The following is a 13,719-nucleotide window of genomic DNA, read 5'->3' on the forward strand; positions in this document are numbered from 1 at the left end:
GACAAAATTATAAAAAGCAGAGGGAAGGTTCCTTTCGTGGGGAATGCTGAGGGAAGAGGAGCCATGCCCCAACTCTCTCAGAGAACTTTTCCCCTCTAAAGTAATGCTGGCAGCTGAGGGGCAGCCAGCATGCAGTCCAAATGATCCCTCTGTTTCTTTTTAATAAGACTTTGGACCTGCTTCAAGTCTAGTGCTAAAATTAGGTATTTTACTAGCTTTTTAATTTTTCTGTTCAAAGTCCAGAAGTTTTGAGAAACCACATAAGCCACTACTGAAGGTTTATGTCTGGACCACGGTTCTGAGTCCAAGGCATCCAGCAGGAGCTGTTTTGCATTTTGTGAGAAGCCATATGAGCACAGCTGAGAGGCAAAAATGCTGCACTTCACATAAATATGGTGCTGCTAACGGGGAAAATACAGTTCCACTTTTTACAAAAGCTGAAGGAAGGATGAATCCCTGGACACAGAGTTTGGGCTGTAATCACAGTGCATGGCAGTTCAGATGTGCCTTTTCGGGAGACCTCGCTCTACAGGACACAAATTCCAAAGACACAAACAACATGCCAGCCTGACTGATGTGATTCACTGCTGCTTTCCTTTGATGAGATCACCACATGCTACTGCAAAGCAGAAGAAGCCTCAGTGCCTGAGCCTGAATTTTATGGTTCAAGAATCACCTATGTTTTAGCTTAAGAAATTTATAGTCTTTGTCAACCCTAAACCAGAAGACACATCAGTCACATGTTGCAACCTTTCCAGCAAACTCAGCTCCACAGGCATTAATTCAGGGGTTTTTCTGGGCCTGTCATTTTGCAAGTAGACATAGGAAAAAGGTTAAAAGTCAAAAGAGGTAAGCTGCATCAATAAGTTAAATTCAAATTTTCTTGAAATAAGTAGCAGCTTCAGAGTGCCAACTCAGACTATATAATCTAAGACGATGTACTTAAAAATGTCTGGCTTCAAAAATTGCCTTTATTCATTTTCAACCAGTCCCCCCTCAAACAGGTTTTTTAGAACATGTGAAGGGCAACACTGTACCAGCAAATGTTCTACCCTTTCAATAATTCCATTTAACTTCTCACAGCAAATTTGTTAACGTGCCAATGCAGAGGCCCTCCTGAAATTCTTGCACATGTGCTTTATATACACAGTTTTTTCTTTTACTTACACTTCCAGTTTCTGATTATGTTTCAGGGTCAAGAAGAATTAAATGAGGAAAATCACATTTTAAAGAGAGAAATAAGCACGGTCATAATCTGTAACAAACTTTTTTTTCCTTTTTTTAGATAGTCATCCACCTACCTGTTGGGCTGATGTGCTCATTCACCCACTCACCTTTCAAGAAAAGTTTTATAATTATTTAAACTTCTCTTTTTCAGCAACAGTTAATAAATTAGTGCAAATGACGATGCATGCTCATCAGTTACCAATATATTGCTTTATTTCTGGGTAGCAAATTAAGGCTTTATAGTGAGATTTGTACAGTACAGGCCAATTTAAACATTAGAAACTTTAAAAACCATGTAGCACTATTCACTCAATTTAACATAGCCAGAAAAGTAGCTTTTTTTTTTTAATAAACAATTAAATGTTACTAGTGAGGTCTTATATTTCATGAGTGCAAATGGCTCAAAATCCCACCATCCTCAGGAATGGGCTCAACATTTCAATTCCATGAGGCCATTTTTAGATAAAAGATAAACAGAGAATACAGCTGGCTCAAATAAAATACACTGTATTACTTGCTGGAGAAGAATCTCTTATTTTAAAAATATTGAAAGGAAAACCAAAGTGAAATTAACTGTCCAGAGAATGGTATCACCCTCTGTTAGTCACTGACCAGTAACAGTGGCAATGACAAATTCATTTTCCATGGCCCTCTTTGCTGTAGTACAATTTGATTTATAATTCAGAGCTGATGACACATCCTCTATATTGAGAAACTCAAAGCTGAAGGAACATACATAAGTCACAGGAATTTTTGCAGCAGTATGACAAGCTCGCTCTGCAGAGACACGTTCAAACCATTGTGGGTTGGGGTTTTTTTGCAATTTGAGAGAGCATTGCTGTAAGTATTTCCTCGGTGGTTTTGTATTTTTCTTGAGAATATTGATTTTCACTTCATACCAATGATTTTATTAGTGTTGTCTGGAGATGATGGAACTACTGTTTATGAAAACCAGACACAGTGCTTCCCTTCTTATGAGACATTTATGGTGTTTGAGCTGAACGTATGAATTCACCTGTCAGTCAGGCACAGGGGACCTGCCTGAAAATATCATCGCCTCTCACGTCTGGCTTTCAGATTTGAGCATTACACATGAAAATGCAGAGAAACAGCTGCCAGAAAATTTGAAGAAAGTAACCATGAATCGACCACACACTCGGGGAAGGAGGCCATGAGATGGGGGACCTTCAAAACACTCCCGCTCATGGAAGAGCAAGAGTGACCATGAGAGTACCAGGAGCTCCCAGTGTCACAGGGCAATGCTGGTGTTTAATTCTTTGTCAAACAGCAACTGTATCTCCAGCGTAAGGGAACACACACAGACAAAGTGGCAAAAGAATCTAAATCTAATCGGAATCACACTCGAAGCCCCTCTGTCTCTAGGGGTGTTATCTAACATCAGGCTAATGTCTTAGAAGTCTTGAGACCAGCCATCTACCCTTTGAACTGGAAGGCAACAAAAAGGGATTGGGTTTCTAAGTGTAAAATAAGGCACATACTGACTTTACCTCAATGCACGTGCCTGGTTTGCTCAGGGAGCACCAACTGCAGTGGTGCCACGGCTGCTGAAAAGATACAGCAAAGGAACAAAGACAGACTTTCTGCTGACAACTGCACAGCACAGTGACTGGGACTGCCCCGTGCAAGCTGCTCCCCAACGCTTCAGAGGCTCCCCAGTGTCCTACAGTGCTATCTCAGCTTGTTGCAGACTTACAGCAGCTTCTCAGGCTGGTTTCCTGGCTTTTCCTTTTGCCAGGCTGCTAAAATCTCATTTGTTCTTCTTCACTCAGGTGAATGTGTCAACTGCTTATCAGAGCCAGAAATCCTTATCTACTACCAAAGGGTTGTACTACACATGCAGGAGAGGGCAAATCTAGAAATGAAGGCAAGTAGCGATGATGCACAAGTGACCTGGAGGTGGACTTCCCAAGAGAATCCATGCATGGGCACAATCTCCAGATTCACTCAGTAGAAGTGCTTGGCAATGGCCAGCAGGTCTCATTCTGCCTCAGTTGAGTATGTTTAAGACTATTACCCAGTATTACTGAGGGATTATGATGGATGACTACCAAAAGAAAACTGCTTAGAGACAAGAAGATGCTTTATCAGCCCTATTGGAAAAAGTTGGGGAACACAGACACATATTGCATAGTCAGCTTCATAAGAACAGATGCAATTCAGATGTATTTGACACAGCTTAGTAGCATTTCCAAAGGAGGGATTATGTGCTATTTCCTTTGGAGGCAGCTACTGTAGCCTGGGAGAAGATCATGGCTCTTATGGAAATGGCACCCCAGTGGGGATGCTGAGCACTCACTGCTTTTGCATTAAGGCAGCCCTTCCACAGAGATCCACGGCACCTTAAAAAGTGATCATACAAAAAGCAAACAAAATAGTCCTCTAGAACCCCCCTCACACACAATGTACAAGAAAAGCTGACTCCCGTGAGGAACAGAAAAGACAGCGTTACTGAATATCAGAGCATGTGTTTGCACGTCAGTGTTTTTAATACTGCATTGTAATGACAGCTGTGGGGTGTCCTTTCAGAAGAAAGCAGGGTTGGTGTGCTCTATGATACAGCGCTTGCAATGCCGTTTAACGAATCGCAGAGCATCCACAGAGACATCGCAGTCCTGCACATTCAACATCTGCAGGTCAAAACAGTTGGCAGCTACAATCTGCAGGCCCTGCCCAGTGATGCTCTCGCAAGATTTCAGGCTCAGGCGCTTCAGGTTGAAGCAGTTGAGGGCTAGGAACTCCAAGCCGGTGTCTGAGACCAGAGGGCACTTGCCAATATCCAGCGATTTGAGTTTTGTGCAATTTTTGGCGAGGTACTCCACGCCGTGGTCCGTGATGCCCTCGCAGCCCCGCGCGTTGAGGTAGCGCAGCTTGCCGCAGTACTTGGCTATGTAGCGGATGCCCACGTCTGTGATGCGGCCGCAGTGCGCGATGCTCAGGTAGCGCAGCCGCGACTCCAGCTTGGCAATCTCCCGCATGCCGAAGTCACTGACGAAGCGACAGTCGCTCACACTCAGTTCCTTAATGGATGTGCAGTAAATCATCAGGTAGCGGAGACCCTCGTCGGTGATGCGGACACAGCGGCGCAGGTACAGGTGGGTCAGCTGAGTGCAGTGGGCGGCAATGGTGTGCAGGCCTTCGTCCTCCAGGACAAAGCAGTCTGTCATGTCCAAGTAGCGAATGGAGATCTGCTTCCCGTGCAAGGGAGACAGCTTGATGGAGGCTTCGCGAGTCAAACTGATGCATGTCACTTTGGAGCAGCCTAAGTGGAAGAATACAGAGTTTAAGCAAGCAGTAAAAGAAATCACACAGAAAGGCCAGAAAGCTGAGTGTAAAGGGGTGTGCTGGATATCATGAAGGTATCATCACACTGCAAGAGCAGAATCATCCTGACTGACTAGTCTCGAATTCCTGGGATGAGTCCCCATGCCAGAGAAAATAAACTCTCCTGGAGTCAGTGAGGTTGCTTTGAGATTTTGAGCACTGGGAAAGCAATGGACTGATTTTGTCCGTAGCCCAAACGTAAAATAGTGGTCCTATGTTTATCTACAGGCAATCTATGATGTGTTACTGCAATATAGACCCAGTGACAATTAGAGAAAATGACACTATGTGACAGTCAATGCAGTCTTTTGATCAGTCAGTCTCGTTGCTGACTGGCTGAGTTTGCAAACCAACATCAGAGGCTCTTTCACCATCCAACCTCATTATAAAAAAGACAGCCCTGCCCACCCTCTCAAAAGCATTTGGAGAACAGATGTGAATCCAGCCCTGCAATGTGGGAACGATGCAAAACTCTGGCAGGACTATGTGCTTGCATAAGGGTGGAGAGTTGGATAACCTAAGGAGAATGGGGACATTTGGCAGGAGCCAGCAGACTGGTAAGATCATGGGAGGACATGGACAGATGCAGAAAAGGACTGTGTGAAGTGGAATTCTGGCCATGAATGGAGGTAACTAGCCTAGAGGAGAAACATCAGACAGTGCAAGGAAAGACAGAGAACTACATGAAAGGGAAAAACACGCTCACAGATTTGCCCCATTTTTAACCTCCACTCCGTGTTCGATGGTGAGTAAAGGTTTCTTTGGAAAGTGCAGTTTCTGCTGCAATGCAAACTGGCAGTCTTGGCTCCCCAGGGAAATTCTTAGCTCTGCCAAGTTCAGCTGGGCACATTACATTAGTACAGCTGGGAACAGCTGCAAGAAAGAAGGGAGGGTCTACCTGTTAATGACCAGGGCCCAACAGTTTTGGCCATAAATCTCCACTCAGACAAATTCTGTCAGTTATGCCTGAAGAGGTGCCCTCAGGGAGAGATGAAAGACTTTTTCTGTATTGCTAAAACACTGGCCAACTGGTATGAAGTGACCCATAAAAAGTGATGACCTTAGAGCTCCATGTATCAGAAAACCTGCACAAATCCTGCAGTGCAGAAATAAAGAGCAATATAGGGAGACACCTTAAAATTTAAATGACCCAAACTTATATCAATTAATACAACAGATTGTCATTCAGAGGCTTGTTGGAAGGTATGAATATGCTTCAGTTCTTAAAAAAGAAAAAAAAATCCCTTGGGACAGCCCTGCGGACTCACACAAATGCTGTAAGCACAGGATATGGACGTGAAACAGTTTGACACCTGTAATTAGATTTTTACATTAATCATTTGAATTTGCTCTGGATCTTTAATTTGGGTTTTAAATTTAGTTGAACAGAGGCAAATTTTACCTTAGATCTCACACAACGAAATGGGCAAACTGTCCACAGGTCATGCAGAAATAAAACGTTAAAGCAAAACACTGTTCAACAAACATCTTAAAACTGAATGTTATTTCCTCTTCTGACCGTGTTTCAGATCCATCTGTGCTATGGTGTAATCTTTGGAAATACTTCTGCCTTCAGATGAGTACAACATACATGCTCAGTAATGCAAAGTGATTTTTCTAAAGGAAAGCAATACAATACTAATGGTGTGAAAATTTCACCTCTGGCATATTCTTTGGAGCAAGTGATACAAAATGCACTACAGGAGTCCCCATCCTTGATCCTTTTCCACAGAAGAAGCTGCCATCTAGGCAGAGCTCTGCTGAACCCACTGCATTTGGCCAAGGAAGTTGCTAGACTAAGGGTCAGTCTGGACATTTTATATTCTGACTAGAATTCAATTTTAAAATTTGGCTAAGTGGGAATGATGGGTCCACTAAACCAAGGAGAATGTTCTTTCTGTTGAGAATCCAAGAAGGTTTAATGACCATAATTACAAAGTGAATGGGTCAGAAGTCTCACAGCAGGGCTGGAGTCTTATACATCACTGCGTGATCAGTGTTTTGACAAGCTCAGACAGCCTCGTCTAGTTACTTTGGCTACACTGTAAAATATTTCATGGGAAGGATGTTCAAAATGGTTTCATCAGAAAAAGGAGTCCATGCTGATACAGAACTGCCTGATGTTTAGACATAATGACAAGTTCCTGGGTCTGCAACAATTTTTCTGTCCTAAATAATACAAAATGCAAAAAAAAAAGCTCTTGTCACAGGATTTTCCATAAAGTAGGTAAAACTGACTTTTATAAAGGAGGAGAAACTTCCAAACAGACTGAAAAAAATGTTGGTTAGTGTGTTAGATAATAACTTGCAGTCAAACTCAACCAACTTTTAGAGATATCTCAAACCTGCCCACAGAGTGACTGCTGAGAGTGACAGAACTTACACTATGGAAAGCCCTTAAAGTTAATACGAACATCTGGTTTTCACATTAAAGATTTTGGAACGTTTTTGCTGCCAAGTAGCCATCCAAGGGGAAAGGGATTCAGCTAGATGTACAACTGTGAACTGGGATTTAACTAACTAGCAGCTAGCATCACCCCCAGCACACGGACTCAATTTCCCTTGCTCAGTATGGAACCAAACCAGTGAACCACTTCAGTTCTCAGAATTGCTTGAGCATGCAGGTGCAAGCCTTGTCCTCAGAACCACAGACAGAAGGAGGGGAAAATGGAATCTTGCTTCCAAAACATCCTCCAAAATTATGCACATAAGAATGAAAAAAGTTGACTAAAAACAAGAGCCCAGAGATTGATTCTTCTCAATTTATATGCAGCTGAATGCAGCAAAAGTCACATCTGAACCCAAACACTCTGACTTCTGAGCATGTTCTAAACCAGGATTTTTCCTTCACATGCTCCAAATAGAAAGAACAACTCAGACAAAAGTGAGATTGAAATTACTTTCCTATCCCACTGATGAGACAAAATTCAACAAGACAGGTATTTTGCTTGCCCTCTACACACTTCATACCAGAATGATGAACTCTTAGGGACAGACACCACATTCTAGGTCTGAAAGTAGAAGGCTCAGAAAAACCACAAATGAAGACAAATCCCAAAAGAACCTATTCCAAGATGTGCTATCATCTTTTCCTTCCTTTTGAAAAAGCCACCTTTGGTCTACAGCATATCTATCAACAGGAGCTGTGGAACAAGGGATTTTCAGCTACCTACAAGCTCCCAGGTACGCTCAGTGTGAGCTTCAAAGCCCTAGGTCTAAATCACACAGGTACATACATTTTCTCCTGGTGCTGGAGATGCTTCAACCTGAATGTGTGGTGAGCAACCCAGAACTAATGGCAATATGTACCAACAATAAGTAATTCATATGCAGGGTCATTGCAAAGAGACTCCATGGGACAGGATTCTTGTGGAGTCCCACAGAGACTCTTTATCACTTGGTGGTTTCAGGGAGCAATCACAAAAAGTGAATAATTCTGATTTGCTGCTATTTGTTTTGATGCCTTGTGTGACATCCTGCCATCCTAGGAATGAGGTAAGAGAGTTGGATAAACAACCTTAAAAAAAAAAGGCAGAGAAAAGAAAGTAAAACAGTGCACACCAGATAGACAGCCTTGGAAAAAATCAGTTTATCTGCGCACCAGTGACTCAATAACATCACTCATCCTGCCTATTGCCACTGGTACTTCTGCAATGGCAAATCTGCTTTGGATGATAATAACTGCATTAGACTGATAACAAATGAGATCACAAAATAAATGGTGAACAGCAAATTCACTTCAGTGCTGTGCTTGGCTACATCCTTTCTATTAAGTGCCAACCTGTTTGTAGAGAGGAAATTCTTTCTGGCTCACCTTGGGAAAAAACGTTTTGTTTCCCCAGAGCAGGTCTGAGCAATATTGTCTAAAATATTTCTGCCAATCTAAACAGCTGGAATTGCAGCTTTAAAAAAAATAAATAGAAAGAAAACAAGTCCAAGCTAGCTAAGTCTTGTTAAAATAGCCCTGGACCGAAGGAAACCTCAAAGACTAGCTAGGGATGGTGACTGACATTAATATCCAGAAAAAAAGCCTGAGCTCCTCCTCAATTCACTTATCAGATTACAGATATATACATTACATACATATAATCCACATATAAAGTTTGTGTGTGTGTCTGCGTGTGTCTGTGTCTGTGTGTGTGTGTGTGTGTGTGAAAGACAAAACAAGTTTTGCTGAAGTAACCAGCTGTCTCCACATGATGTAGCACTGACTGCAACATGGGCCCTCGTATGGGTGCTTTGTGCAAAAATCTGTAAAAAGTACTTGTGCTATGTGACCATCGCTGCTGTTTCACTTCCTTTGGAGGAGGCCTGGCCACTCCAGAGGTGCTGCTGGCATTAGGGGTACTGATCTAGTGGTGCCTGTCTCACTGTGTTCAGAGACTACACAGAAAGTGAAAGTGTGCACTTGTGGGGTTTGTGCTCACGATGCTTTCAGAATCAGAGGCATCTGGATTGAAACATTTCCCGTTACCTGACACATCCAGGTGTTCCAGGTTTGGGCACAGTGACACGACATCAAAGACTGCCTCATTGGAAATGTTGTAACATCCAGACACCTCCAGCCTCCTCAGTTCCGGACAGCACTGGGCAATGGTGTAGAGTCCTCTGTCTGTGAGCCGCCTGCAGCCACTAACAATTACCGTCTCCAACATGAGACATACGTTGGGAGTATCCTGACAAAGCCTCCGGGTCAGCACTTTAAGAGCCCTGTCTACGTTGATTGTCTCGCCAGTCAGGCGAATAGTCCTCCAAAGCCGGGGGTCCCAGGCAAGGTTGTACCAGCGGCGACACACGCGGGCACAGCGGCACAGCTGGTTGGTGGGCAGGAAGGAGAATATCTGGATCATGGAGTGGTCGGGCAGCCGGTCTATGTTGGCTTGCTCCTTCTGGTGCTTGGAAGCCAGCCGGATGAGGGGATGGGTAAGACGGGTCGGCGGTGGCGAGTGGACCATGGCCACAGTTTCCCCAGTGACTGAGGAGGAAGACGTAGATGAGCCTCTGCCATTTTGGAAACCAGGGGAATTTGGTGGAAATATTAATGCTGGACTGGGCGTGCTGAGCGTCCGCATGCTCAGGTCGGAATCTGTAAGACAGAACACACAGTTTCAGTTACATGCAGAGCTCTCTTCACAGCACAGCACCCCATTAGTCCATTTGTCAATGGAGTATGATGGACTTCAGGGTTTGTTGCAGGTTAAGCATTCATTTTTACCAGTGAGAGTGAGGAAACATGTATTTCAAAAGCCACATGAACAAAGAAGGGGCTGCAGTTCTGAGCCCCATAATGAAGAGGAGACAGCAGTGGAAATTCAGGAATTTTAATTCTTTATGCTCTCAACTAACACTGCAAGAAATGAGTACATTTGAATCGCAGGCTTTTTTTTGACAGAGAGTAACTGCCCATAACCTTGGCACAGCTGTGAGATGTTTGGGACAGAATAGTGTGGTCCTTTGCCTTTCAGCTCCTTCAGCCATTCAGTGGGAGGACAAAGAGCTCACAAGGCAAATACTGCTTTCTTCACTAGATCTGGGCAGATGGGAGAAGCACAACTTCACATACTTATTTTCCTTGTGTCATTAAAGAAGGTAATTTTTCACTCATGCAAACTGGAACTCAGCTGTTTAACCAAGAACACAGTGATTAGTTCTTCTTCATGTGCACACAGAAAAGAATTCCTTTCCAATGGACTAAAGTGAACTCCAGCTGGATTTGAAAAAACAAGCCCAGAAATAAAAGTAAGTGACAAAGACACAGAATGACTAGAAACTTGTTGGATAGCTGTTGCACAACATTATGCACACTTACTGCTAGGGTTTACTGTCACACTGAAAGCAGGCAACCCAATTCCCCTCCCCAGAATAATTGTTACTTCTTTACTTTCTGCATTTGACTTCACTGTCGAAAATCAGGCACAAAAATCAAGATTCTCTGCTACTAAGAAAGGGCACCTTTGCTGTGAGATTTCAACAGTTTCCCCTTTGTGCCAACATTGCTGCCCACAAGTAATTTCCACTCCGGCTCCCAGTTCTCCAAGCAAACCAAGTAAAAGACTGGAAGACAACTAACATTTTGTTAGTCAAGCAAATACCATGGACAACACATTTAGAGACTCTGAGTTGTTTTAGCAATATGCTACAGAAGATACAAGCAGCGTGTGAGAGAAATGCTGCTGCTGAGCACACTCTTTCTATCTCTGACCACTCAGATCTCAACACAAATCTTTCATAAAGGAAAGCACCACCCAGAGATGAATACAGGAACCACAATTTAGTGACCAGTAGAATACCAAATTTCACTTAATAGAGTAAGAACAATCATTTTAGAGCACCAAGCTTTTCTTCACATCACATCTCCTTCAATCATATCAGTGTTCAGGCATTTCAGGGAAGTATACAAAGGCATCTCCTTAAGTAACATTAACTCTGCAGCTCTGTGGCTGTGACAGCACAGATAAGGACTAAGCAAGAAACAGCCAGAAATGCATTCAACAAACCTGCCCTGGGTTTAGGCAGAGTTTCTAAATTAAGTACATTTTAGATGAATTTGATCATTATACATAAACTTCTCTGTCAAGCTTTTACTTAGCCCAGCACAGGCCTGCTCTGATCTCAGCAGTAGCAACAGCAGCAACCACAGACCTGCATTTTCAGTGTGTCTGCAAGGGAAAGAGGCACACTATCTTGCTGAAGAACCGAAGACACAAAATCCAGCAGCTTACTCGAGATCACCTATACGAGTTGCAGAGAGCTCAAAATCATCTTCTCACACCATGGAGAAAAACCTATGCTACTCAGTTCCTTTCCTTTTCCTGTTCTGCATCTTAGTTTACTTAGAAACTCATTATTTCAGCAAATGAAAGGAAAAAAACATTTTCTCCAAGGCTTCTGAGCCTATGCTATGGCTACATGGACCTGGCACAGGGATTTGTGTCTTTATGAGCAAGAACTGTATCTTCATGCAGAGTGGGTTTTGCAGACACTCTACTGCCATTGAGACCTCCTAATATGCCCCTGGCAGGTATTGCAAATAATTGCACTGAGGAGTGTTATTTGGAAACAGTCTGACATAGGCTGGTGTTTTAAAAATGAGATTTACAGCTGGAGAGAAGAACCCAAAGCACAGCAGCAGCCAGGGTCCTGCAGACAAGCACTGACTCCAGAGAACACTTAGGCCACAGTCCCCGAGATAAACTTTTGCAAGGACTTACCATATGTTTGAGCTTTCTCACATTACCCACCAAAAGCAGTGAAGGTGCCTGAAGTTAAATGTGCAGAAGATGTGGCAGACTTGGAGCCTTTGCTTTTTGCTCTTTTCTTGAGATTTTAAGACAAGAACTTCTCTAACATAAAAGAATACACACTTTTTTCAAGTACTGGATGTATCTTCCACTACTACATACACTTGATGTTGTCTGTTCCTCTCCTGTCTTTTTATTTCCTGATTTGCTTTGGGCTCTTTGGTTGGTTGATTGTTGTTTGGTTGTTTTTTACATAAAATAGCACAAAAGGTAGACAAATTTATATAAATAAAAACATGAACAAACACTTGTTTCTACTCCCCCAAAAAGACAGAACAAAAATCAAAAGCAAAAAAATTTAAAATTTTAATATCTGATATAAAAAATTTTTAGTACTGTGGGAGTGATTACTTTCTGTAAGACTCAGTATATTTTGAAAAAACCCATACGTTTTTAGTCAGTCACTGTTGAAAACACCTAAAAACTTCTGCAGAGTTAGTCTTCTATAGTTACCTAAGCATAAAAAAGCACTTAATGCTCCATGATTCTCCCCTCTTCCCCCAGTGATCACGCACCAAGCTAATACGGCTAATCTGCACTTGTTCTGGATCAGACACGACATTCCCTCATCACTCCTGGGCACTGTGAATACCTTACACCTTCAATACCTCAGACCTGGGTGTGTAATGAATCACTAAAATGTGGTTTTTAACTTACACCTAGAGCCAAAAAAGGACTGACCTTCTGTTTTATGGGTATGCTCCACGCTTGCTTCGTACCCTCTCAATCCTCTCATTAGTACAGCAGCTCCAGATGTGCATCCTGTATTTCTTTTACCTTCAATCCCGAAAGTGCATCAGGTGAAACCTTCGGGGCATGGACTTGCAGACAGACACATACACATACATAAGTGTGCACCCTGTCTCCCCACCACAAAGTATTTTGGAAAAAGACTGCAGTGTTGTCACTACGTTTAAATAACAGAGTTGAGAACACATTACTGGTCTGTTGAGCCTGTAATGCAATATACCCTCAGACAGGAATTTTGCTGGTAGCTCAGCTGAACTCCGTGCAGAGATATTCCTGCTTACTGTTCATTGTACGCCCCTAAGGGGGAAAAAAATCCTGCAGGTGAGTCTGGGAACCTACTTGCCAGGAAAAACTTGGAAAGCTTTTTGCTAGCATTTAAAGCTCAGCAAAACACTGGATCTACTATACATTCTCCAGGCTTTTCAAGTATTGTTGGGAGGGACTTCGTATAGCACTACCTGACCTCCAGAGTTCCTTCAAATTTTGCTCGTCACCATTTACTGAGTGCCAGTTAACAGGCTGGGGCAGTCTGAGAAAGAGCAACTTCCTGACAGTGTAACATTAATAAACACAATGCTGCAAGTGTAAATGAAGTCACTGGGTACAGTTCTCAATACAAATTTTAACACATATGTGGCCTATACAAGCCTTACACTTCCTGAAAAATGACAACTGTTTGCAAGCCTAAAATGCAGCTTTACATTTTGGTGATTTAGAAAGTAAAAATAAATTAGAAAACAGCCCTGCACTTCCCTCCCTACAGCCTCTTTTTTCCCTTTGCCTCCAATCTTCTGTGCAAGATGCCTTATATTAAAGCTTTGATCAGGCTCTGAAAGTTGGTTTTTTGATGTAAGAGAAAAGTTCTTAAAAATCTTTAAAGAAATCTCAAAAGATGTGTGCTGGAAACAGAACTATAAAAGCTGACACAGAGGGAGAAAATGCACTAGAGGGAGTTTTCTTATTCCATTAAGAATCTGGTTTATTTCAAAGGATTCTTTCTCCCCAGTTTGTTTCCCAATTAATACATACATCTGGGGACAAAACCCCTTTCAATATATACGATTTCAGCCAAGATCTAGTCTCTGTTCCTTCTGGCACT

General features: G+C 42.6%; 1 protein-coding gene across 1 annotated transcript in view; it reads right to left on the reverse strand.

Moving 5' to 3' along the window:
* Nucleotides 1–1,422: 1,422 nt before the first annotated feature.
* The window catches only part of FBXL7 (F-box and leucine rich repeat protein 7), a 184,225-nt gene continuing 171,928 nt past the window's right edge, over nucleotides 1,423–13,719 (reverse strand). Inside the window, exons 3-4 of the mRNA XM_071553156.1 lie at nucleotides 9,044–9,655; nucleotides 1,423–4,507 (exon numbers count right to left, since the gene is read on the reverse strand). Of these exons, the coding sequence (XP_071409257.1) occupies nucleotides 3,771–4,507; nucleotides 9,044–9,655 (1,349 nt within the window). The 3' untranslated portion in view covers nucleotides 1,423–3,770. The remainder of the gene's footprint in view (nucleotides 4,508–9,043; nucleotides 9,656–13,719) is intronic.

The sequence above is a fragment of the Pithys albifrons genome, chromosome 4 (assembly GCF_047495875.1).
Source record: "Pithys albifrons albifrons isolate INPA30051 chromosome 4, PitAlb_v1, whole genome shotgun sequence".
Taxonomy (NCBI): Eukaryota; Metazoa; Chordata; class Aves; order Passeriformes; family Thamnophilidae; genus Pithys; species Pithys albifrons.